This window comes from Bos indicus, chromosome 27 (assembly GCF_029378745.1).
Source record: "Bos indicus isolate NIAB-ARS_2022 breed Sahiwal x Tharparkar chromosome 27, NIAB-ARS_B.indTharparkar_mat_pri_1.0, whole genome shotgun sequence".
Taxonomy (NCBI): domain Eukaryota; kingdom Metazoa; phylum Chordata; class Mammalia; order Artiodactyla; family Bovidae; genus Bos; species Bos indicus.
In genome coordinates, this window is record NC_091786.1 from 26,786,147 (window position 1) to 26,811,860 (window position 25,714).

Sequence of the window (25,714 nt, forward strand, 5' to 3'; positions counted from 1 at the left end):
CAACAAAGACAGTAAAAAATCTGTCTGCAATTCGGGAGACCTGGGTTTGATTCCTGGGTCAGGAAGCTTCCTTGGAGAAGGGAATGGCTACCCACCCCAGTATTCTTGCCTGGAGAATTCCATGGACAGAGGAGCCTGGCGGGCTACAGTCCATGGGGTTGCAAAGAGTCAGATATGACTGAGCGACTAACACTTTAGGCATCAACATGTGAACCATATGCACTTAACAGATATATAAAGAGCATTCCATCCAAAGATAACAGAAAGAATATATACTATTCTCAAGTGCCCACTCAACATTCCCCAGAATAGCTAATATGATAAGGCACAAAACAAGCCTTAAATCACATCAAGCACCTTTTCTGACCACAATGGTATATAAAACTAAAACTCAATTACAAGAAGCTAGAGGATTCACAAATAACAACAGAATAAGTCCACTACATATGAACAAGTTCTGTTCTGAGCACATTCCTAAGTCCAATTTGTTAAGTCCAACAAAGCGCAACAGGTTATACAGTATTGTACTGTAACAGATTTATAATACCTTTCATACAAATAATACACAGAAAACAAACAAAACATTTTAAACCTTACAGAGCAGTTTCATGAAAAGTACAGCAGTAGAGTACAACAGCTGGCATACCACGGCTGGCATCAAGTGAACAGGCAAAAACAGCTAAAAGACTGGAGGAGGGAGAGGAGGTAGGAGATAGCAGAGCTGAAGGATCATCAGCAACAGCAGATGGAGGTCAAGCTACAATTTCACCCGTGCCTTATGTGATTGGACATGGAAACACACATTTGCCTCTTTGAAAGTTTACTGCTTGAAAGTTGGTACATAGGGGACTTATTGTATGCTGCTAATTGCTGGGTCAAAGAAGAAATTTTAAAAACACCTTGAAAAAATGAAAATAGAAATACAATGTACCAAAACTTAGGAGAGGTTAAAAAAATAGCAATTCTAAGAGGAAATTCAGTTATAAATGCCTACATTAAAAAACCAGAAACATCTCAAAAAAACCTAAACTTACACCTCAAGGAATTAGAAAAAGAACAAATGAAGCCCAAAGTTAGTAGAAGGAAGGAACTAACAAAGATCAGAGTGGGAATAAATTTGAGAGAGACTAAAAAAGACAATAGAAAAGATTAATGAATCTATGAGCTGATTCTTTGAAAAAATAAAACTGACAAAACTTTAGCTTAACTAACCAAGAAAAAAAGACAAGAAGACTCAAATACATTAAATCAGAAATGAGATTCATGTTAACATATAGCAGAAACCAACACAATATTGTAAAGCAATTATCCTCCAATTAAAAATCGGAAATGAAATAGATGTTACAATATTACAGAATACAAAAAATCTTAAGAGACTAGTATGAACATATGCCAAAATTGGAAAACCTAGAGGAAACAAATAAATTTCTACAAATGTATAAACTATCAAGACTGAACCATAAATAGGAATTCTGAACAAATCAATAATTAATAGAATAAGTAATCAAAAATCTCCCATCAAAAGTCCAGGACAACTGTATTAGTTCTACCAAACATTCAAAGAAGAGTATCAATCCTTCTCCAACTCTCCCCAAAACCTGAAGCAATGCATCAAATTTATTGTGAGGCCAGCACTACCCTGATACCAAAACGAGACAAATATGCAACAAGAAAAGAAAATCGCAGGCCAACATCCATGATGAACACATGCAAAAACTCCTCAACAAAATACTAACACACCAGATTCAATAATACATTAGAATAATCACACACCACAATCAAGTGGATTTACTCCAAGTATACAAGGATGGCTCAGTATCTGCAAATTAATCATGATACAGCACATTAACAAAATGAAAGATAAAAGTCACGTGCTCATCTCAGTAGATGCAGAAAAAGCATTTGGCAAAATTCAAAATACACTGACCATAATGCTCCACAATATGGATACCAAGGTAACATATCTCAACATAATGAAGGCCATATATGACAAGCCCACAGTTTACATCAAAATCAACAGTTGAAAGCTGAAAGCACTGCCTCTAAATCAGGAGCAAGACAAGGAAACCTACTCTTGCCACTTTTATTCAGAGTATTGTGAAGTCCTATTCAGAGCAGACAAAGAAGTAAAATATCACTTTTTACAGACTATATTTTATATACCTCCCTAAAGACTTCACCAAAAAGCTATTAGAATAATGAATTCAGTAAAGCTGCACAATACAAAACCAATATACAAAAAATTTGAGTTTCTATAAATTAACAACTATCAGAAAGAAATTAACAATCTCACTTACAACTGCATCAAAAAGAATAAGGTACTTAGAAATAAATTTCACCAAGATGAATAATCTCTACATTGAAAATTATAAGACAATGATGAAAGAAACTGAAGAAGACTCAAAAAATGGAGATATTCTGTGTTCATGAATTCTAAGAGTTAATACTGGTAAAATATCTATTACCACCCAAATGAATACAAAGATTCATTGCAATCCTTATCAAAATGTCAATGGGATTTTTCACAGAACTAGAACAGTGCTAAAATTTATTTGGAATCACGGAAGATCCTATCAAGCCAAAGCAATCTTAAGAACAACAAATCTGGAGGCATCACACTCCCAATATTACAAAGGAAAATTACTGAAACAGTATGGCACTGACATGAGAACAAACATGCAGATCAATGGGACAGAACAGAGAATCCAGAAATAAACCTATGCATCTATGGTGAATTAATTTACGACAAAAGTGCTAAGACTATACAACAAGGAAAGGACAGTCTCTTCAATAAATGGTTCTGCGAAAACGGGACAGCCACATTCAAAAGAATGAAATTGGACCACCATCTTATATCATATGCAAAAATCATTTTAAAATGGATTAAAGACCTGAATGTAAGACTTGAAACCGTAAGAATCTTGGAAGAAAACAGAAGCAGTAAGCTCTGTGACATTCATTTTGGCAATTTTTCAGATTCAACATTAAAAGCAAAGGCAACAAAAGCAAAAATAAACAAGTGAGACATCATACTCTTAAGTTTCTTCACAGCAAAGAAACATCAACAAAATGAAAAGGCAACCGAATCAGTGAGAGAATATATTTGCATATCATACATCTGATAAGGTGTTAATACCCAAAATACATAAACTCATGGAACTCAACAGCAAAAAAAAAAAAAACAACCACTCAATTAGAAAATGAGCAGAGGACCTGAATAGACATTTTCCAAAGAAGACACACAGGTGGTCAAGAGGTACATGCAAAGATGCTTCACATCACTAATCATCAGGAAAATGCAAATCAAAACCTCAAGATGATCACCTCATGCCCGTCAAACTGGCTATTATCAAAAAGACAAAATAATGAGTCTTGGAGAGGATATGGAGAAAAGGGAACCCTTGTGCACTGTCGGTGGGAATTGTAAGCTGATGTAGCCACCATGGAAAACAGTATGGGGGTTCCTCAAAAAATTAAAAATAAAACTACCAGATGATTCAGCAATGCTAATTCTGAGTATTTTTATCTAAAGAAAGCGAAAATACTAACTTAAAAAGAGATATGCACCACCTTGTTCAGTGCAGCATTATTTACAATAGCCAAGACAGGGAAGCAACCTAAGTGCCCACTGAGGCATGAATGGACAGAGAAAATGTGTTATATATAAACAATGGACCCTCAGGGCATTATGCTAAGCCAAGCAGGTCAGAATAAAAAAGACAAAATACTGTATGAACTCACTTATATGTGGAACCTCAAAAAAAAAAAAAAGCTTACATATACAGAAAATAGACTGGTTGATGGTTGTGAGAAACAAGGGGTTAAGGGTGGGCAAAATGCAAGCAGGGGATCAAAAGGCACAAACTTCCAGTTACCAAGTCAGCCAGTCACGGGGATGTACTACACATTATGATGACTACAGTTAATAAAGGACTTCCCTGGTGGCTCAGGCAGTAAAGCGTCTGTCTACAATGCGGGAGACCCGGGTTCAATCCCTGGGTTGGGAAGATCCCCTGGAGAAGGACGGCAATCCACTACAGTACTATTGCCTGGAAAATCCCATGGACAGAGGAGCCTGGTAGGTTACAGTCCATGGGGTTGCAAAGAGTCTGATACGACTGAGTGACTTCACTTTCACAGGTAATAATACTGTTCTGCATATCTGAAAGCTGTTAAGAGCAAATCTTAAAAGTTCTTATCACAAAATAAATTTTTTGATAACTACGTATGGTAACAAATTTAACCAGACTTACTATGATCATTTTTAAGTTAAAAGATTAAAAACAATCTTTAGTTGAAAAAAAAAAAACCTGAGTAGCTGATTCAATATACCATCTTAAAATTTAAAATCCTATCACTAATGCAGAATGGTCTATTTAAAATCATACTGGTTTCATTATTTCATTTCATTATTAATCTCCAGAACACAGCTACTTAGAGAAGAATAATCTGGAACGATCACTGCTTTCTCTCATTCTCTTCTCTTCTTGCTTTTGCATACTTTTTTGTTCCTTGCTAGCATTATACATTTCTTCAAAGCACTGTATGGTCAACAAAATGACAGTAATAGTTATCTTCTATCTCTGCCAAGAACTCAAGAAAAGCAAACAACCCAGAAGGGATTTAACTTAATTATGCCAAATTTCTCCCTTGAGAAACTACTTAGGATAGAACATGAAAGTGAAAGTGAAGTCACTCAGTCGTGTCTGACTCTTTGCGACCCAGTGGACTGTAGCCCACCATGCTCCTCTGTCCATGGGATTTTCCAGGCAAGAGTACTGGAGTGGGTTGCCATTTCCTTCTCCAGAGGATCTTCCCAATCCAGGGATCGAACCCAGGTCGCCTGCATTGTAAGCAAGACGCTTTACCGTCTGAGCCACCAGGGAAGCCCGTATCTTCACGTTTTTTAAGTGTGGGGGTTTTTAACAATTTAGAAATAATCCTGCCTGAAAACAACAGACTGTCCACTTTTCATGACCCCTTCAATTCCTTAAGGAAAAGAACCACTAAAAACAGGATGTCAAAGTGACTTTACATCACAAAACTATTTAAAATAGAATAAGCAATCGTAAGTTTACATCACCGTTCTACTTTCGAATGTACTGAAAAGCCTACTGAAGATTAACAATACTAGCTCCAATCAAACTGGAGGAAAAGAATGGAGCAGGAAATGCACCCAGAACTCCCAACTAGTAAGCTACGATTCAATACTTCTACCTTTCAACATGCTATAAAAGTGCAATTTATCAACTCTGGTCACATACTATTTACAACATTTGTGTGGATTAAGTTTAGATACTTAAGTTGAAATCTCAAAAGGGTTCTTCAGGTGGTAATGGCCAAGTAGCTCCTAAGGGACCAGCCCACTTGAGAACAACTACTATAATCTCTGGACAAGGTATTCCAAAAAGAAATCTCCTCCCTGCAAAAAAATAAAAAACAATTCCCTGGCAGTCCAGCGGTTAGAGATTCCTCACTCTCATTGTGCGGGCCCGGGTTTGATCCCTAGTTGGGGACCTAAGATCCCATAAGCTGTGTGATGTGGCTCCAAAAAAGACCCAAAAAGGAAAAAAAGAGCTAAATGAACAAAACAGATGTGTCACATGGTACCTACCACAGAGAAGAGAAAGTCTGAAGTTTGAGTGTAGTCAAGACATATGCCCACTTAAAAACAAAATAAACTAAAACACTCTTTTGAGGACTATAATGGAATCCTGAGTAATGTAATTCACAATGTTCAAAATTCAATAGTAACTAGGTATCTGAAGAAATAGGAAAACAAGAGCCATACTCAAGAAACAAAGTCTCAGTGCAGACCATTCCCAATATGAGTCAGCTCTTAAAATTAGAAGATTTTAAAGCACTTTTTCAAAGCAGCTCAGAAATTATTCACAAGGGTATAATGGAAAATATGCTTGTAATGAATGGAAAAAATAAGAGTATCTCAGCAAAGAAACAGAAACCATTTCATTCAGAAAGAATGAAAAGCCTGAAACTGAAAATACAATTTATAAAATAAAGAACTCACCAACTGGGAGCAGAAGGACGTGCGCTCACCTCCTCCTGCGAGAACACCAAATCTCAACTAGCTGTTGAGCAAGCATTGACAGAAGGACACTGGAAACTACCAAAAAAGATACCCCATGTCCAAAGACAAAGAAGCCGCAGCAAGACAGGAGGAGGGGCACAATCATGATAAAATCAAATCCCATACCTGCCGGGTGGGTGACCCAAAAACTGGAGAACAGTAATATCAGACAAGTTCTCCCACTGTTGTGAAGGTCTGGAACCCCACGTCAGGCTTCCCAGCCTGGGGACCCGACAAAGGGACTGGGAATCCCCAGGGAATCTGACCTTGAAGGCCAGCGGGATTTGATTACAAGACTTCCACAGGACTGGGGGAAACAGAGACTCCAGTCTTGGAGGGCACAACAAAACCACGCGCACACGAAGACCCAGAGGAAAAGAGTAGTAACTCCACGGGAGACTGAACCAAAACCACCTGCTGGTGTGAGGGTCTCCTGTGGAGGTGTGGGTCAGCAGGGACCAAGCACAGGGATGGGACACTGGGAGCAGCAGGCTGGGAAGGTCCCCCCTGGTGTAAACCCTCTTGGAGGTCGCCATCAACCCTACCATAGAGCCCATAGACCTGAGGGCTGGGTTGCCTCAGGCCAAACAACTACCAGGGAGGGAATGCAACCCTACTCCTCAGCAGATAACTGAAGTAAAGCTTTACTGAGCAAGGCCCTGCCCACCAGAGCAAGACCCAGTTTTCCCCACCAGTCCCCACCCATCAAGAAGCTTACACAAGCGTCTTAGCCTCCTTCATCATAGGCCAGACAGAAAAAACAAGTAGAACCACAATCCCACAGCAAGTAAAACAAAACCATATTACAGAAAGTTAACCATCATGAAAAAGCAAAAAGGTACCTACCAGATGAAGGGACAAGATAAAACCCCAGAAAAACAACTATATGAAGTAAAGATGGGCAACTTTTCAGAAAAAGAATTCAGAATAATGATAGTGAAGATGACCCAAGATCTAGGGAAAACAAAGGAGAAGATACAAGAAATGTTTACCAAAGACCTACAAGAACTAAAGAACAGAGATGAATAGTACCCTAGAAGGAATCCACAGCAGAATAACTGAGGCAGAAGCACGGATAAATGACCTGGAGGACAGAATGGTGGAAATCACTGCCACAGAACAGAATATAGAAAAAAAGAATGAAAAGAAATGAAGACAGCCCAAGACACCTCTGGGACAACACTAAATGCATCAACATTTGCATTACAGCGATCCCAGAAGGAGAAGAGAGAGAGAAAGGACCTGAGGAAATATATGAAGAGATAATAGCTGAAAACTTCCCCAACGTGGGAAAGGAAAAAGTCAACCAAGTCCAGGAAGCACAGAAAGTCCCAGGAAGGATAAACACAAGACACATGGAGACACATAGTAATTAATCAAGCTGACAAAAATTAAAGACAAAGATAAAATACTGAAAGCAACAAGGGAAAAATGACAAATAACATACAAGGGAATTCCCATCAGTCTATCAGCTGATTTCTGAACAGAAACTCTACAAGCCAGAAGGGAATGGCACAATATATGTAAACTGATGGAAGGGGAGAATCTAAAACCAAGATACTCTACCCAGCAACATTCTTCAGATTTGATGGAGCAATCAAAAGCTTTCTAGACAAACAAAAGTTCAGAGAATTCAGCACCACCCAACCAGCTTTACAACAAATGCCAGAGGTACTTCTGTAGGCAGGAAACACAAGAAAAGGAAAAGACCTACAAAAAAACAAACCCAAAACAAATCATACATATCAATAATTACCTTAAATGTAAATGGATTTAATGCACCAAGCAGAAGACACAGACTGGCTGAGAGGATGAAAACAGGTGCATTTATGCACTTCCGCTCACTGCTCTGCTCGACCCCCCAAATTGTATGTAATTATTTTATATTGTTAGGTTAATCATGTTCCCATTATGGCTTGCAATTGTAATTATCTTTTATTTTTTGTCTGGCTATTGATTGTGAACACTGATAAAACATCTTTACTATTAAAAAAAAAAAAAGAATTCACCAATTTGGCTTTAACAAATTGAAGGTAAAAAATAAGTATTATTAACAACAGATCAATAGGACAAAAAAAGTCCAAAAGCAGGCACACACATATGCGCGTACACACGCACGCACACACCTCCCCCCCATCCCCGCCAAGGCCCTAATGGGACAACACCAAAAAGATCTAACACATGTAACTGAACTACAAAGGAGAGAAAGAAGCAAGCTTTCTCCACGGGTAGCAAAAAAAAAAAAAAAAAAAAGAACCTAAAGCTTCCAGGTTAGCAGCAGTCATTAGAAACTAACAGAGACCAGCAGCCTTCCCAAGAGAGTTGAAAATTTAAACTAGAAATATAATCTCTATCACATTTACTGACTGCCCCTTTCAGAATGCAACACCAAGTTATTAGTCAATGCTTTTGTGTGTTAAAGCCTCTGGTTCCCTCGGGTTGGCAATGTGCCCAAGTGCTGTTGAAGGAGTTCTTAAATACAAACATTAACAACTTAAAAGAAAAACACTTATGCCATTGAGGAAATCTTTGCAGATGCATTGTGAAGAATCAATTATACACAACAACACGAGAAAGGTGTCAAAAGTTACACAAAAATGACAATGTTCTGTCCTGTTCTGCAGCACAAAACACAAATTTCAAATCTTCAACTGATGATGAAGGTTTTAAAATAATTTTTTTTAAGTCCTGATGTTTTTTAAAGCCAAAAGACAGTATCAATTCAAGTTATATTAAGGTGTAGAAAGAAGAGAGGGGTTACCTTGACAGCTTTCTGGGAATTGGGCAATCCTTCCTCGATGTCTTCTAGAAGAATCCCTCCTAAGCCTCGCTGGTCATGTTGATCTAAGAGCCTAAGCAGAGCCTTCTTATCTTTCAAGTTGTACTTGGGCTTAAAGGCATACTTCCCATCTACTACTTCAATTTTGGGATTATTGACTAGTGCCTGGAACAGTGACACAATTTCAATATATTAACAAAAGGAAATACCATACATGCATTATTTAATTCTACTAATACTAAAAAAAAAAAAAAACAATACCTAATACAGAGGCAAATTAAAAGTAGCTTGTGGATATCAACAGATCTGAACAACAGGCTATCTATCAACAGCATCTAAAACAACAGACAGAGATCAGCATGATGCTCACTTTTTATGGGAAAAAAAAAAAAACAAACTTTATTATTTACATAGAATCTCTGGATAAGAAACCAGTTTATTAGAACTGCTTTGAAGAAAATGTACCCATATTGTTTCAGAAGACAAAAGAGGTGAGAATCAAAAACACACCTATTAACATCAATAGCCACTGCCTACCCACCCTCAAAGTATCACATATCGGGATTATAACGTGAGAAACATTCCCCTGGGATGAACATATCAAAACTCAGTCTGTCCACACGGTATCAAATGGCACTACCAGCTGTAGAAGGACTTCAAAAGGACCAGAGTAGTACAGATACGAATTACCTATAATGTCAGTTGAGACTGAAACTGAGAAGGAATACAGAAATTTCTGAATATAATTATGTTCCCAGTCAGTTCTGTTGTATAGCTAATACCAGAAGGAAAGCTCTTCAAGAAAGAGCAACCATTTTATTTTCTTCTACAGTTGCCAGCCTGACCGTGAAAGGATAAAAAAAAACAGAAGAAGTGAGAACAGAACAGTAATTAAAGTAACCTTTACCTAATGTCAGTAATCCATGAAATTTCAAAATTAGGAAAAGCATCAAAAATGTGGATTACCACCATTCGTATATCACTAATATAATGAGCCACAATGATACTGCCTAACTAGTTCATTTTACATTATGAAAATCAAGACTGTCTTGCTTGGTAAAGTAAACTGAATTCTATTTTAGGAAGCTTACATTTAAAATCAGCACTGGTCTTAGAAAGTTGCTTTACTGAATTGTCATTTCATACTTAACCAGAAAAGAGACAAATATCTCAATTTTTAAAGTGCTACTCATTTCCAAATTAACACAGTCACTGATTGTTTTCAGATTCATTTTCTTCCAATGTTGTGTGTATATATACAAAATATTCATGGTTATTTTTCCAAGTGACTTGCCAGAGGCAGGAACATCACTATCAACTCATAATAGCAGTAGCAGTACAACAAATACATTTCTTAACAAATATCTCGCTTTCCCTATAATACTTCATGCTTTAAATGTCCCAAAACATAGAAACAATACAATCTGTCAATACATACAAATTTAGCAATTCAAAATAAGCATCAATTATTCTGTAAAAACTGAAAAATTAGTAGTGACTGACTTCTTTACAACTTTAATGCTACTGTCTGACATTTAAAAATAGATACACAGAATATATGAAAACAAATCAATCTCAAAATGTGTATGTTTAAAAAAAACAAACCCTATACCAATTCTTTTAAGAAAAAACTTATCAGATTTCAGCATATGAAAACCCTTCTGACAGTAAAAACATTTTTTACAATAATTTAAGACTATTCTTACCTCACTCATTAGCCATTGCTTCTGCTTGAGTCCAATATCTAAATGTTGCGTTTCATCCAAAATTTCTTCTAAAGTAAGAGGATGTGTATCTCCTCGCTGATGCCGTGTCTATTGAAGGAAGAAATTGCTATTTGAAGACAGTTTTAAAATGCTAGATGTATTAAATAATAGGCTAAATGAATCTTTTCAGGAATGCAGAATGTGTAATTATTTGAGGCAGTACAATTATAGTGATGAAGAGAATGGACTATAAAATCAGAACTGAGTTCAAACTTGAAGCTACATAAAATCAAACAATAAAATGAGAAAAAAACATTTGCAATTCTTATCACAGAAAGTTAACCTTCCTAACATTTGAACAGTTCCAAAAAGCTAACAAGAAAAGGACCCAAAAACAGGAACATATAAATCACAAAAAAAGAAATGCCAATGACCATCAACAGAGGAAAAGATACTCAACTTCCACTAAGATATTTCTCATCTATTACACTGGCAAAAATCCTTATCTGACAACTCAACTGGTAAGGCTATAAGCAAACAGGCCCTCTAACACACCACTGGTAAACAATGCAAATTGATACGATTCCTTGGAAGGGAATTTGGCAACAGAAATGCACAGAAGCCCTTGATTCAGCAAATCCATTTCTGAGCATTTACCCTAGAAGAACTACAACATAGAAAAGCAGAAAGGTTACCTGCAGCATCCTTTTAAAAGGAAAATACTAGAAACAACTCAAGTGGTCATCAATGGACCTGAGTTTGAACAAACCACAGGAGATAGTGAAGGAGAGGGAAGCCTGGCGTGCTGTAGTCCATGGGGTTGCAAAGAGTTGGATAGGACTAAGTGTCTGAACAACAAGGGCCCATCAACAGAGGACTTATTAAATTACAGCATATCAATGCTACTATACAGATGTTAAAAAAGAAAATGCAGGTGTTCGCAATGTGCTGATTTGCAAAGATGTCCAATACGAACTATTAAGAAAAATACGTTGACACCAAATGCTGGTGAGGAAGTGGAGGAACAGGACTCTCATTCTTTGCTGGTGGAAGTGCAAATGGTATGTGCGGAGTACATCATGAACTGTATAAAAAGGTCTTAATGACACAGAAAACCACAATGGTGTGGTTACTCACCTAGAGCCAGACATTCTGGAATGTGAAGTCAAGTGGGCCTTAGAAAGTATTTCGACAATAAAAGCTAGTGGAGGTGATGTAATTTCAGCTGAGCTATTTCAAATCCTAAAAGATGATGCTGTGAAAGTGCCGCACTCAATATGCCAGCAAGTTTGGAAAACTCAGCAGTGGCCACAGGACTGGAAAACGTCAGTTTTCATTCTAATCCCAAAGAAAGGCAATGCCAAAGAATGTTCAAACTGCAGCACAATTGTGCGCATTCACATGCTAGCAAGGTAATGCTCAAAATCTTTCATCCTAGGCTTCAACAGTACATGTACCAAGAACTCCCAGATGCACAAGCTGGATTTAGAAAACGCAGAGAAACCAGAGCTCAAACTGCCAACATCTGTTGGATCATGGAAAAAGCAAGGGAATTCAAAAAAACATCTACTTCTGTTTCATTGACTACGCTAAAGCCTTTGACTGTGTGAATCACAACAAACTGGAAATTTCTCAAAGAGATGGGAATACCAGGCCACCTTACCTGAGAAACCTGTAAGCAGGTCAAGAAGCAACAGTTAGAACAGGACATGGAACAACAGACTGGTTCATAATTGGGAAAGGAGGACTTCCAGTTCAAGATGGCAGAGTAGAAAGACGTGCACTCATCTGCTGGGAGAACACCAAAATCACAGCTGTTGAACAGCCATCAACAGGAGGATTCTGGAAACTACCAAAAAAAGATATCCTATGTCCAAAGGCAAAGAAGCCACAGTGAGGCAGTAGGAGGGGCACAATCAGGATGAAATCAAATCCCACACCCACCAGATGCGTGACCCACAAAGTGCAGAACAGTAATAGCAAAGAAGTTCTCCCGCTGTTGTGAAGGTTTGAAACCCGACATCAGGCTTCCCAGCCTGTGGACCCAACAAAGGGACTGGGAATCCTCAGGGAATCTGACCTTGAAAGTCAGCAGGATTTGATTCTAAGACTTCCACAGGACTAGGGGAAACAGAGACTCCAGTCTTGAAAGACGCAAACAAAACTCTGCATACAACAAGATTCAGAGGAAAGGAGCAGTGACTCCACAAGAAACTGAAGCAAACCGACCTGCTAGTGTTGGAGAGTCTCCTGTGGAGGCCTGAGTCAGCAGCAGCTCACCACAGGGACAGGGGAACTGGCAACAGCTGTCTGGGAAGGTCCCCTTTGGTGTAAACTCTCTTGGAGGTCGCCCTTAACTGGACCATAGAGCTCAAAGACCCCAGGGCTGGGTCGCCTCAGGCCAAACAACTACCAGGGAGGGAGCGTAACCCTACCCATCAGCAGATAATTGGAGTAAAGTTTTACTCAGCACTGCAGATGGTGACTGCAGCCATGAAATAAAAAGACACTTACTCCTTGGAAGAAAAGTTATGACAAACCTAGACAGCATATTAAAAATCACAGATATTACTTTGCCAACAAAGGTCCATCTAGTCAAGGCTGTGGTTTTTCCAGTAGCCATATATGGATGTGAGAGTTGGACTATAAAGAAAGCTGAGCTTTTAAAAGCATCAAAGAATTGATGCTTTTAAACTGTGGTGTTGGAGAAGACTCTTGAGAGCCCCCTGAGCTGTAAGATCAAACCAGTCCATCCTGAAGAAAATAAGTCCTGAATATTCACTGGAAGGACTGATGCTGAAGCTGAAACTCCAATACTCTGGCCATGTGATGCAAAGAGCTGACTCATTGGAAAAGACCCTGATGCTGGGAAAGATTGAAGGCGGGAGGAGAAGGGGACAACAGAGGATGAGATGGTTGGATGGCATCACTGACTCAATGGGCATGAGTTTGAGTAAACTCCAGGAGTTGGTGATGGACAGGGAGGCCTGGCATGCTGCAGTCCATGGCGTCGCAAAGAGTCAAACACGGCTAAGTGACTGAACTGACTGACTGACTTTAGTCAGCAAGGCCCTGCCCAGCAGAGCAAGACCCATTTTTTTCCCACCACCAGTCCCTCCCATCAGGAAGCTCACACAAGCCTCTTAGCCTCCTTCATCAGAGGCCAGACAGAAGAAGCAAGTAGAAGCACAATCCCATAGCAAGTAAAACAAAACCACATTACAGAAAGTTAACCATCATGAAAAAGCAGAAAGGTAACTCCCAGATGAAGGGACAAGATAAAACCTCAGAAAAACAACTAAATGAGTTGAGATAGGCAATCTTCCAGAAAAAAGAATTCAGAATAATGATAGTGAAGATGATTCAGGATCTTGGAAAAAGAATGGAGGCAAAGATTGAGAAGAAGGAAGAAATGTTTACCAAAGATCTGCAAGAACTAAGGAACAAACAGAGGTGAACAATACACTAGACGGAATCCATAGCAGAACAACTGAGGCAGAAGCTCGGATAAACACCCTGGAGGACAGAATGGTGGAAATCACTGCCACAGAATATAGAAAAAAAGAATGAAAAGAAATGAAAACAGCCTAAGACACCTTTGGGACAACATTAAACAAACGAGCATTCACTTTATACAGTTCCCAGAAGGAGGAGAGAAAGGACTTGAGAAAATATATGAAGAAATAATAGCTGGAAATTTCCCTAACATGGGAAAGGAAATAATCAACAAGTCCAGGAAGCACAGAGAGTCGCAGGAAGGATGAACTCAAGGAGGAACATACAGAGACACATAGTGATCAAGCTGACAAAAATTAAAGATCGAGATAAAACTATTAAAAGCAACAAGGGAAAAATGACCAGTAACATACAAGGAAACTCCCATCATGCTATCAGCTGATTTCTCAACGGAAATTCTACAAGGCAGAAGGGAATAATGGCAAGATATATTTAAAGTGATGAAAGCAAAGAACCTACAACCAAGAATACTCTACCCAGCAAGACTCTCTTTCAGATTTGATGGAGAAATCAAAGGCTTTTCAGACAAGCAAAAGTTAAGAGAATTCAGCACCACCAAACCAGCTTTACAACAAATGCTAAAAGAACTTCTCTAAACAGAAAACAAGAGAAGGAAAAATTTTACATAAAGAAAATAAACCCCAAACAGTTAAGAAAACGGTAATAGGATCATACATATCAATAATTATTTTAAATGTAAATGGATTAAATGCACCAATCAAAAGACACAGACCGGCTGAGCAGATGAAAACACGGGCATGTATGCACTTCCACTTACCACATCACTCTGCTTGACCCCCCAAATTGTATGTAATTATTTCATATTGCTAGGTTAACGATGTTACCATTATGGCTTGCAATTGTAATTATCTTTTATTTTTTGTCTGGCTATTGATTTTTTGAAAAAATACAAATGCCCAGGGATTGCTTTTTGGTTTTTTTTGGCCAGAGCTCCAGATATGTTTCTAATGAGCAGCCATGTTTAAAAACAATTGAACTATATGAGGATCTTTTATTTTTATCTAGGTTGTTTCACTTTTTCTATCTCATATTCAGTGCTCCCGTTTAATTTATGTTTTCCAATTTCTTCATTGCTTTTTTTTCTTTTGATGTTCTTTATCAGGCACAATAGAAAAGCTTTTAAATACATATATATATACATAATATGTATAATACATGTATTTAGAAAACTTATGAATTTTTGCCTAGCTAAAAAATTTATGACATTTTGATTCCACTTGCTTGACTTAGTATAAATAGAAAGCTCAATTTCTAACTGAAAAAAATAGATATGCAACAAGCAACAAAGGTTTTTACTGTATAACACAGGGAACTGTAGTCAATATCTTATAACAACTTATAATGGAAAATAATTTCAAAAATAACATGTGTGTATATGTATAGCTGAATCACACACACACAGAAGAATTCTACTTTGTGAAATTTAGCGATGTTTATCTTTTTGCCAGTTTTTCTAAAATGCCCTATGGAGACCTAATAACAACATATGACATTCAAATTTTTAAATATATTTGTGTAGGATAGATTAATATCTATTGTATTTAATTAATATCTATTGTATTTAAATCATTAATGCCATCATTCAAGATGCTCCTATTCTTATTTTTTCTGCACTTGATAAAATACTTTCAGGAAATGTTAATGTCTCATGACGATTATATTTTTTATTTTCCCTTACATTTCATCTGATTTTTGCTTTATGTATCTGTTTCTTTGTTGTTAAGGTGTCTAATGGTTTAAGATGTCTATATTCTTTGTACTTTTATCATTAAAAATATTCCTGTTTCATTTAAAATAAATAAATTTTTTAAAAATTGGGAAAGGTGTATGTCAAGGCTGTATATTGTCACCCTGTTTATTTAACTTATATGCAGAGTACATCATGGGAAATACCAGGCTGGATGAAGCACAAGCTGGAATCAAGACTGCCAGGAGAAATATCAATAACCTTAAATATGCAGATGATACCATGCTAAAGGCAGAAAGCGAAAAGGAATTAAAGAGCCTCTTGATGAAGGTGAAAAAGGAGAGTGAAAAGGCTAGCTTAAAACTCAACATTCAAAAAACTACAGTCATGGCATCTGGTCCCATCACTTCACGGCATCCCATCACTTCATGGCAAACAGGTGAGGAAAAAGTGCAAAGAGGGACAGACTTCATTTCTTGGGCTCCAAAATCACTGTGGACAGTGACTGCAGCCATGAAATTAAAAGACACTTGCTCCTTGAAAGGAAAGCTATGACAAACCTAGATAGCGTATTAAAAAGCAGAGACATCATTTTGCCCACAAAGGTGCCTAGAGTCAAAGCTATGGCTTTTCCAGTAGTCATGTACACATGTGAGAAGGCTGAGTGTTCAAGAATTGATGCTTTCAAACTGTGGTGCTGGAGAAGACTCGAGAGTCCCTTAGACAGCAAGGAAATCAAATCAATCAATCCTAAAGTAACCCAAACCTGAATATTCACTGAAAAAGATTGATTCATTCAAAAGACTGATGCTGAAGCTTAAGCTCCAATACTTTGGCCACCTGATGCCAACAGCCAACTCACTGGAAGAGACTCTGATACTGGAAAAGATTAAGGGTAAGAGAAGGAGGCGATAGAGGATGAGATGGTTGGATGGCATCACTGACTCAACGGACATGAAACTCAGGGAGATAGTGAAGGACAGGGAAGCCTGGCGTGGTGCAGTTCACAGGGTCACAAAGAGTCAGACATGACTCAGTGACTGAAAAACAACATATTAATTATACGGCATTCTGAAAAAGCATAACTATGGAGACCATAAACAATTTAGTTGTTGCTAAGGGTTCTCTGGTGGTTCAAATGGTAAAGAATCTGTCTGCATATGTGGGAGACCCAGGTTCAATCCCTGGGTCGGGAAGATCCCCTGGAGAAGGGAACGGCAACCCACTCTAGTCTTCTTGCCTGGAGAATTCCATGGATAGAGGATTCTGGCGAGCTACAGTCCACTGGATGGCAAAGAGTGGGCATGACTGAACAACTAACACTTTCACTTCAAGGGTTAAAAGGAAGGGAGACAAACAGGTAAAGGATAGAGATTTTTAGGGCACAGAAACTACGCTGCACGATATTGTAAATGATGGATACATTCACTATACATTTGTCAAAATCTACAATCCATGTAACACCAGGAGTGAATCCTAAAGTCAACTATAAACTTCAGGTGGTAACAATGTGTAGGTTCAAAGATTTTAACGAACGTACCACTATGGTGCAAGATACCCATAGTGTTGGAAGTTGGGGGGATGGGAGAGGACACACACACACATGTACTTTCTGTCCAGTTATGTTGTAAACCTAAAACTGCTCTAAAAAAGTAAAATCAGCTTAAAAACTTTTACTTACATACACACACAAACACACACAGAAGAATGGTATGTTATTTAATAACAGAAGGAAATCCTGCCATTTGCAACAACGTGGTTGGACCTTGAGGGCATTATGCTAAGGGAATTAAGTCACACAGAGAACGACGAATACTGTATGATATCACTTATATATGAAATCAGATAAACTTACAGAGAACAAATTAGTGGTTGCCAGAGGTGGCATGGGGGATAAGAGGGGATAAGAGGACAGCAAAATGGGCGAAGGTGGTCAAAAGGTACATACTTCCAGACAAGTTAAGTCCCAAGGATGTAATGCACAACACAGTAACTACAGTTAACTATACTTCACTGCGTAATATATACATATATCAGATCATTATGTTGTACACCTAAAACTAATACAATGCAAAGTCAATTATATTTCAATTTTTAAAAATTAAAATGTTTTTAAAAAGCTTATGTTAAAAAACACATAGTATGAAATCTTTTATATAGGGAGAAAAACAAAAATACATATTGCTACTTTGTTTCCACATAAAGAACCATGAAAAAGTTACAAAGAAGCAATAAATGAGACTACCTATGGGAAGTAAAGCAGGAGAGAAAATAAGTAGAATTAGAGCCAAGAACAAGACTTCTTCATTTATACCTTCTCATATTGTTTTTCATATTTAGAGACATATTACTTAAACAAAAAAAAGAGTTAAATTAAAAAGAAATATTCCAGGCCCTAAGCTTCATCACTGTTGGGCAGGTTTTTGAGCCTCTCTGGGCTTCAGTCAGGCCACTATACAACTAGAACAAAAATATTTCAAAGGTATGTTTAGAAAGTATATAAAGATATAAAGCCTGCAACTTCCCCGGTGGTCCAATGGTTAAGACTGTGCTTACAATGCAAGAGGCATGAGTTTGATCCCTGGTCAGGAAACTAAGATACCACATGCCGCATAGTATGGCCAAAAAAAAAAAATATCTAAAACTGAACACATACCATGAAGAACCATTTATTGAGCATTTGCTGTTAATTCATTCACTTACTTGATAACTCCCATATGCCAAAAGTACTGCAATGAGACACACAATGAAATGCAAACCACTTCTGCCTTTCACGAGCTCCCAAAATAGGGTCGGAGCTAAATGTACATATATGAAAGTTAGGTATATAATTATCTGCCAAAAAAAAACAGGGACATTCAGAGGAAATGAAACAGCTGAATGTGGACAAAACTCTGAATGGTGACTAGAGAAACAGGAAGGAGCAGCAGCTGTAGCAGAGTAAGCACAGTGGGCTCTAAAGCCAAGTGCACACAATCCAGAGCTACGAAGGTCGATCCATTTCAAAGCTTTATTAAAATTTTTTAATTTAAAATTTCCACTTAAAATTTGTGCTTTACTAATACTAGATGTGAACTGACACCAGAAGACTCCCCTGGCTTCATGTCAGATGACCCACATTTCAGATGGTGATGTGCGTGGAGGAATCCTGAGAAAAGAGTGGGAATCCCACGTGACAAGGGGGTTGACAGACATGACCTCACTCATTCACTCTCAGCCTTCTGCAGCATGCTATAGTTTACCTGCTGGAAGATTCCAGCACTGTGGTGAATCTTTTTTTTTTAAGACCTTTAAAATAGAGACTGTACAATGATTTTATTAACCTATTAAGGAACATCCACTAAAAACTGAGTCACAGATTTGTTTTACAAAAAGGCAAGTGTTTCAAATTTGTTAGCTACTTCTAAGATTACAGAGGTTATTCATAGTTTGCTAACAATTCCTTCAAAGTAAAACTAGCATTTTAACAACCTGTGAAAGTAACAAAGCAACTGTTTTGGAAAGCAATTTATGCTGAAGGAAGAGCACTTTGAAAAAGAACCTTTAGGAAATATTTCCATCATTATGTGACTTGAGTTTAAAATATTTAAGAATAAAAACTCTTATACCTGCCTATTTTCAAAGTTTTAGAAATTTTTTATTTTTAACTTTCATTTTAAAAAATACTTCTAAACAAAACCCTTCAGTTTCAAATCAATACATCAAAAATATAAAAAATTATAAATCCTTCTGACATATATGCATGAATTGAATGACATTTGCAAAGATAGAAATGTACTAACCAAACTGCTTAATGAGTTGACAAGAATATTTTAAAAAACCACAAAAATTTTTGTAATGTAATACTGTGCCTGTGTCACTAGAGAATCCCCTCCCCCAAATACTGCATCCGCTCCCCCAAGGATATCCATGTCCAAACCCTTGCAACCTGAAGTGTTACCATATATGGCAAAAGGGACTTCACTGATGTGACCAAATTAAAGATCTTCAGATAGATTACTGTGGCTTACTGCATAGGCAGTAATCACAAGTGTCCTGGGAAAAGTCACAGTGAATGTGAATAGCAACAGATGTGACAATGAAAATAAGAGGCTGGAGAGATGGAAGGAAGGGGCCATGTGTCAGGAAACATAGCTGGTCTCCAGAAGCTGAAAAAGGAAAGAGAACAGAAGGTCCCTCAGAGTCTCCAGAGGAACCACCCTGGCTACAGCCCAGTGAGACTGACTTTGGACCTACAAAACTGTTAGATAACGAATTTGTGTTATTTTAAGCCACCAAGTTGGTAGTAATTTGTTACAGCAGCAATAAGAAACCAAGATAAGGACTTTCTTCCCTGCAGATTTAAAAATCTATGTATTTATAGCTATGCAAGCAAATTAAAACCCAGGATCCAAATACACTGAACTTAATTTTTAAGACACAAGTCACTTTACAGAAAAAGCTAAATGAAGATTTTCAGACATGATGAATGACATATTGCTTTACTTAGCAAAAGAGCTTTTAAGAAAACATTCATTTTTTTAATCTCAACTTTTAAAAATTCTTAATTCTGTGCAAGTTTAAAACATACACACTTTATCTGTGCAGTAGTACATGAGCACATATAAAAAGAGTAGGCTATAAAAAATTTAATTTGGGGGTGGCTAATCAAAAACAGGTAGAGACTGGGACTTCCCTGGTGGCCTACTAGTTAAAATCTGCCTGCCAATGCAGGGGACACAGGTTCGACCCCTGGTCAGGGAACTAAGACCCCATGTACTGTGGAACAACTAAGCCCGTGTGCCACAACTACTGAGCCCGTGCACCTACAGCCTGTACTCTGCAACAAGAGAAGTCACCTCAACAAGAAACCCTCGCACCTCAGCTACTGAGTAGCCCCCACTCATTGCAACTAGAGGAAGCGCATGCACAGCAATGAAGACCCAGCACAGCCATAAATAAATAAAACAGGTGGAGATCAGTGCAGCATTTTGCACTAGTACTTTGCTTACTTTGGATATATGTAATATATTTGTACATATTTTGGATATACGGACCTGGAAAAGCCTAGCCTAAAGGAGAAGGAATAAGGGAGTTTAGGGTAATTTTACTTGTCTGCTGCTGCTGCTGCTAAGTCGCTTCAGTCGTGTCCGACTCTGTGCAACCCCAGAGACGGCAGCCCACAAGGCACCCCCATCCCTGGGATTCTCCAGGCAAGAACACTTGTCTAAGGACAGCCAAATCAAGTCCTTCAAAGTAATTATGCCATACTCTTCATTGTCACTAATTATCAAATTTCATATATTTTCCTAATTTTCTTCACATTAAAAACTTCTCCCCCATTATAATATTATATAAAATTACCAAAAGGCTAAGTTAATCTGGAAACAGAAGCAAGTATGAATGAAGACAGTTCAAGAAAAAATTAGAAAGCACTAGCCATGTCTGTTATTACTTTTTTTAATATTTAAAATAAGTGGGACTTTTAAAATTAGAAAAATACAAAGATGGAATACTCAATATATGAAAGCCTAACCATTTTCAAACCATGTAAACAGAGAAGCCAAAAAACACAGCTATCAAACTGTCAAGGGAAAAGATATAAGAAAATATGAGTGACCAGCAAGGAAAAAAAAAGAGATATAAATCTGAGAAACTTAAAATTACTTTTATTTCTTGCTCTTTGATCAAGAACTAAGAAAAATCGGGGAGCACCTAGAGAGAATACTCAATACTATAGAGCTAAAGACTTCAGTTTTCAGTGAAGAATATTACACATCTTTGTTCAATTTCTTCCTGGTCATTAGATGATTTTTGGTGTACTGCACTTTGTAATTTTACTGTCTAATTTTTTTCTTGTTACTTTGTAGAGACTGATTTTAGCAATACTGACTCTGTATGTAGCAACCCTATTAAACATATTTAATTCCAACAGGTGGCAAATTGTCTTGGCTTTTCTATGTACTTAATCACATCTACAGTTTTACTTCTTCCTTTACAACTTTTACATGTGTCATTTCTTTTTTCTTGCTTTATTGCATTGGGTAGGGCTTCCAGCATAGTAGAGAAGTGACAAGTAGGTATCTTTTTATGACTTCTGAGGAAAAGCACTATTTCACCATAAGTATGGAGGTTTTCACCAGGCTTCCCCAGAGGCTCAGTAGTAAAGAATCTGCCTGCATTGCAGGAGACACAGGTTCAATCCCTGGGTCAGGAAGATCTCCCGGAGAAGGGCATGGCAACCCACTCTAGTATTCTTGCCTGGAAAATCCCATGGACAGAGGAGCCTGGTGGGCTACAGTCCAACGGGGTTGCAAAGAGTTGGACATGACTGATGAGACTTAGCATGCATGGTGGTTTCCATAAACACACGCCCATTACAGGGATTCCCCATCATTGTTCCACAGAAACCTAAGGATCCGTAAGATGTCACTAGGTGTACCATAAGAAATTGTGATTTAAAAAATGACTTACAGGAGCAAAAAAGCAGCTCTGCTTGTGTAACAGGAAATTTGGGGAAATTCTAAACAAGGAAACTTCCATACTGGGACTCAACTGCCTCCTTCTGACCTGCTGTTGTAAATGTTGCAAAACATGACCATGTAGTAATAAAAGTAAATTTCTGTGAGTTGTTCATATTTTTTGAGACATTTTTTGCAAAGTTAGTATTACTTGCTGTTTTATCCTTTATTAGAGACTGTTTTATAAACATGTCCAACAGTTCACTGTGATGATTTCTGAAGCTGAGATCTGTGATAGAAGAAGATTCTAAGCCTAAACCCATGAACAATCCTAATCAGGTTGTTGTTGTTCTTTAGTCACTCTGTTGTGTTCAACCCTTTGCGATCCCATGGACCACAGCACACCAAGCTCCTCTATCCATGGGATTTCCCAGGTAAGAATACTGGAGTGGGGTGCCATTTCCTTCTAAAGGGGATCCTCCCAACCCAGGGATTGCACCTGTGTCTTCTGCATTGGCAGGTGGACTCTTTACTACTGAGCCAGCAGGGAGGCCTCTCTGATCATTAGGTTGGTAGAACTATAATCGGCTAAGCCATTTCACTGCACCAGTGCAACAAGAGATACCAAAAGAGCCTACTCTTACAATGAGAGCTAGGAACCAGTGCATTTTACATGGCCTGATAATCCACAGGGTCCTATTCCATTATTCACCACTATGGCAAACAACTTATAATGGTTCCAGCAAAACTGAAAAGACACTTAAGCAGAAGTAACAGGCACTGGAAAAGTCAAGGTACTTACCATTTTAAATAGCTATTGGAAATCTCGAACCAAACAGAGTAAAAGTTCCGTTTAAAAAAGTTACGTTCAGTGAAAAGGCTCAGGAAGCAAGTTACAGTAAAACTTATTACCCAGAAAAGGGGGCTTAGGGGATATCCCACTGCTAGCAGGAACCCTAATAACGCCATCATATCAAATGACAGTGAGTAAAATGAGTATTATGAGAAACTGAAAAGTATCAAACAGTTTAAGTCAACGAACTGATGACGTATCACATGATGCTGATGAGGCATATTTAATAAACTGAGAAACAACAGCTTGTCTATCTAGGCTGACAAACCAACAGATTTCACTAAGAAATGTCATGAAGTAACATCTGTAAAGTTTTTAAATGATGGTGAATTTCAAGAAAAACTTTGCTATTGCAAAGAGCAACCATGAACAAGCAAAGAGAAGGACATTTAGGTGGTGTCTTTATATCTGGAAACAAAGGTCTGTCTGGGAGGAACTGTGCTGTTATTCTCATTGATGTATGCCTGGCTGAAGGACTCTTTCTTTCTCTGGCTCGTCTGCTCATTTGTGAACAAGTAAACTGCCTACCTGGGTAAGGTAAAAAAAAAAAAAAAATTTAAAGGAGCTTCCCTGGTGGCTCAGCGGATTTGATCCCTGATCTGAGAGGACCCCACATGCTGGGGAGCAACTAAGCCCGTTGCTCTACAGTGGCACTAAGTGCCACAACTACTGAGCCTGTGCTCTACAGCCTGGGAGCCACAACTACTGAAGGCCTCGCATCCGAGAACCCACGCTCCACAGGAGAGTCACTGCAGCGAGAAGCCTGCACATCACCACTAGAGAGCAGCCCCGCTCGCCGCAACTAGAGAAAAGCCCATCAGCAACGAAGACCCAGCACAGCCAAAAACAAACTAATTTTTAAAAATTGAAGAAAAAACTGAAGTCTACCTACACTACCGACTTGCATTAGAGTTGATATCCTTTCTGGAAAGGAGGAACCTCACACACATGAAAAGAGTAGGCTAATAAATAGAGCAAAATATATACAAAGAAACTGCATTCTCTACTTAAATGAACAATTATTATTGGCTATGATAGTCAAATGGAGAAGGCAATGGCACCCCACTCCAGTACTCTTGCCTGGAAAATCCCATGGATGGAGGAGCCTGGTGGGCTGCAGTCCATGGGGTCGCTAGGAGTCTGACACGACTAAGCAACTTCACTTTCACTTTTCACTTTCCTGCACTGGAGAAGGAAATGGCAACCCACTCCAGTGTTCTTGCCTGGAGAATCCTAGGGACGGGGGAGCCTGGTGGGCTGCCATCTATGGGGTCGCACAAAGTCGGACACGACTGAAGCAACTTAGCAGCAGCAGCTAAGTTCTTGGCTTTGTCAGCTCTTCAGGGGTGAAGACTTTTCAAAACAGAGTTTACAGATCATCGTTTATGTGTACTCTTTCCCTTTCAAAACAGAGCTACCCTCTTTTTACTAAAAAAAAAAAAAAAAAAAAAAAAGAAAAGGAAAACAAAAAGGTAATAACTCTAACCTCCACCCAGAATTTATAATGTATTGCCTGAAGGTATAATTAAACTCCAGGGACTCAAGTCAAAAAAAAAAAAAAATGCTGTTTGGGGAAGCCTTCATAAATGATAACTGAAGTATCATAAACTATCCACTATAGAGAGGGCTTCTGGTTTCTTCCCGTCCTAAATATTTTTCTGAGAGTTAAAAACAGGACCCTTGCTAGGACATTCTAAATTCTGAATTCTGATGAATTACAGTTTGTGGGCAATTGAGAGCCAAACCTTTCAATAACTCTGTCTCTTCCATCTCTACACACCCCATGTTCATGCCATATTGTCCAACAACACATTGCTTTTAGGGGAGAATCTCCAAGGAAAGGAACCATTGATAAGAAACCTCTAATGTTAAACTACTACTGCTGCTGCTACTGCTAAGTTGCTTCAGTCCTGTCTGACTCTGTGCAACCCCATAGACGGCAGCCCACCAGGCTCCCCTGTCCCTGGGATTCTCCAGGCAAGAACACTGGAGTGGGTTGCCATTTCCTTCTCCAATGCATGAAAGTGAAAAGTGAAAGTGAAGTCGCTCAGTCATGTCAGACTCCTAGCGGCCCCATGGACTGCAGCCTACCAGGCTCCTCTGTCCATGGGATTTTCCAGGCAAGAGTACTGGAGTGGGGTGCCACTGCCTTCTCCGCTAATGATAAAAGTAAACTTTTTTCAAGTATTTTCAGATAAATAATCTCCTCAGTAATTCTCAAAATCCATTCCTTGAATATTTATAGCTTGAAGGAAAAGCACATTTGAAGAACGGAAGAAAAATCAGTAAAGGAGGTTGATTCTTTTAAACGTAACAAATATTTTCTGATACTACCAAAATGTTCAAATTATGCTATGTAAAATGCACAAAAACCACATATGAACTGTTTTATCTTGAGTGTACATTATTCAATGTGGTAGTTAAAACCTACTCAATCAAACTATACCATAAAATTTTTATTCTAATTAGTCAATTCTCATTACATCTTTTAAATATTTAATATTTCTACCTCCTACTGAAAAAATAAGTCACAGCTAGTTATAAAACCAATTCGTTTTCAGCAAAAGTATCCTTCTCCTTCATTAATCACCTCAAACTAAAATTTACAGTTATTTCTGAACCAG

At 38.2% G+C, this 25,714-nt stretch overlaps 1 protein-coding gene across 3 annotated transcripts in view; it reads right to left on the reverse strand.

Moving 5' to 3' along the window:
• The window catches only part of GTF2E2 (general transcription factor IIE subunit 2), an 80,324-nt gene that overhangs the window by 24,128 nt on the left and 30,482 nt on the right, over positions 1-25,714 (reverse strand). For all 3 annotated transcript variants that reach the window (XM_019953430.2, XM_070781333.1, XM_070781334.1), the window contains exons 4-5: positions 10,574-10,681; positions 8,850-9,032 (exon numbers count right to left, since the gene is read on the reverse strand). In XM_019953430.2, the coding sequence (XP_019808989.2) occupies positions 8,850-9,032; positions 10,574-10,681 (291 nt within the window). The remainder of the gene's footprint in view (positions 1-8,849; positions 9,033-10,573; positions 10,682-25,714) is intronic.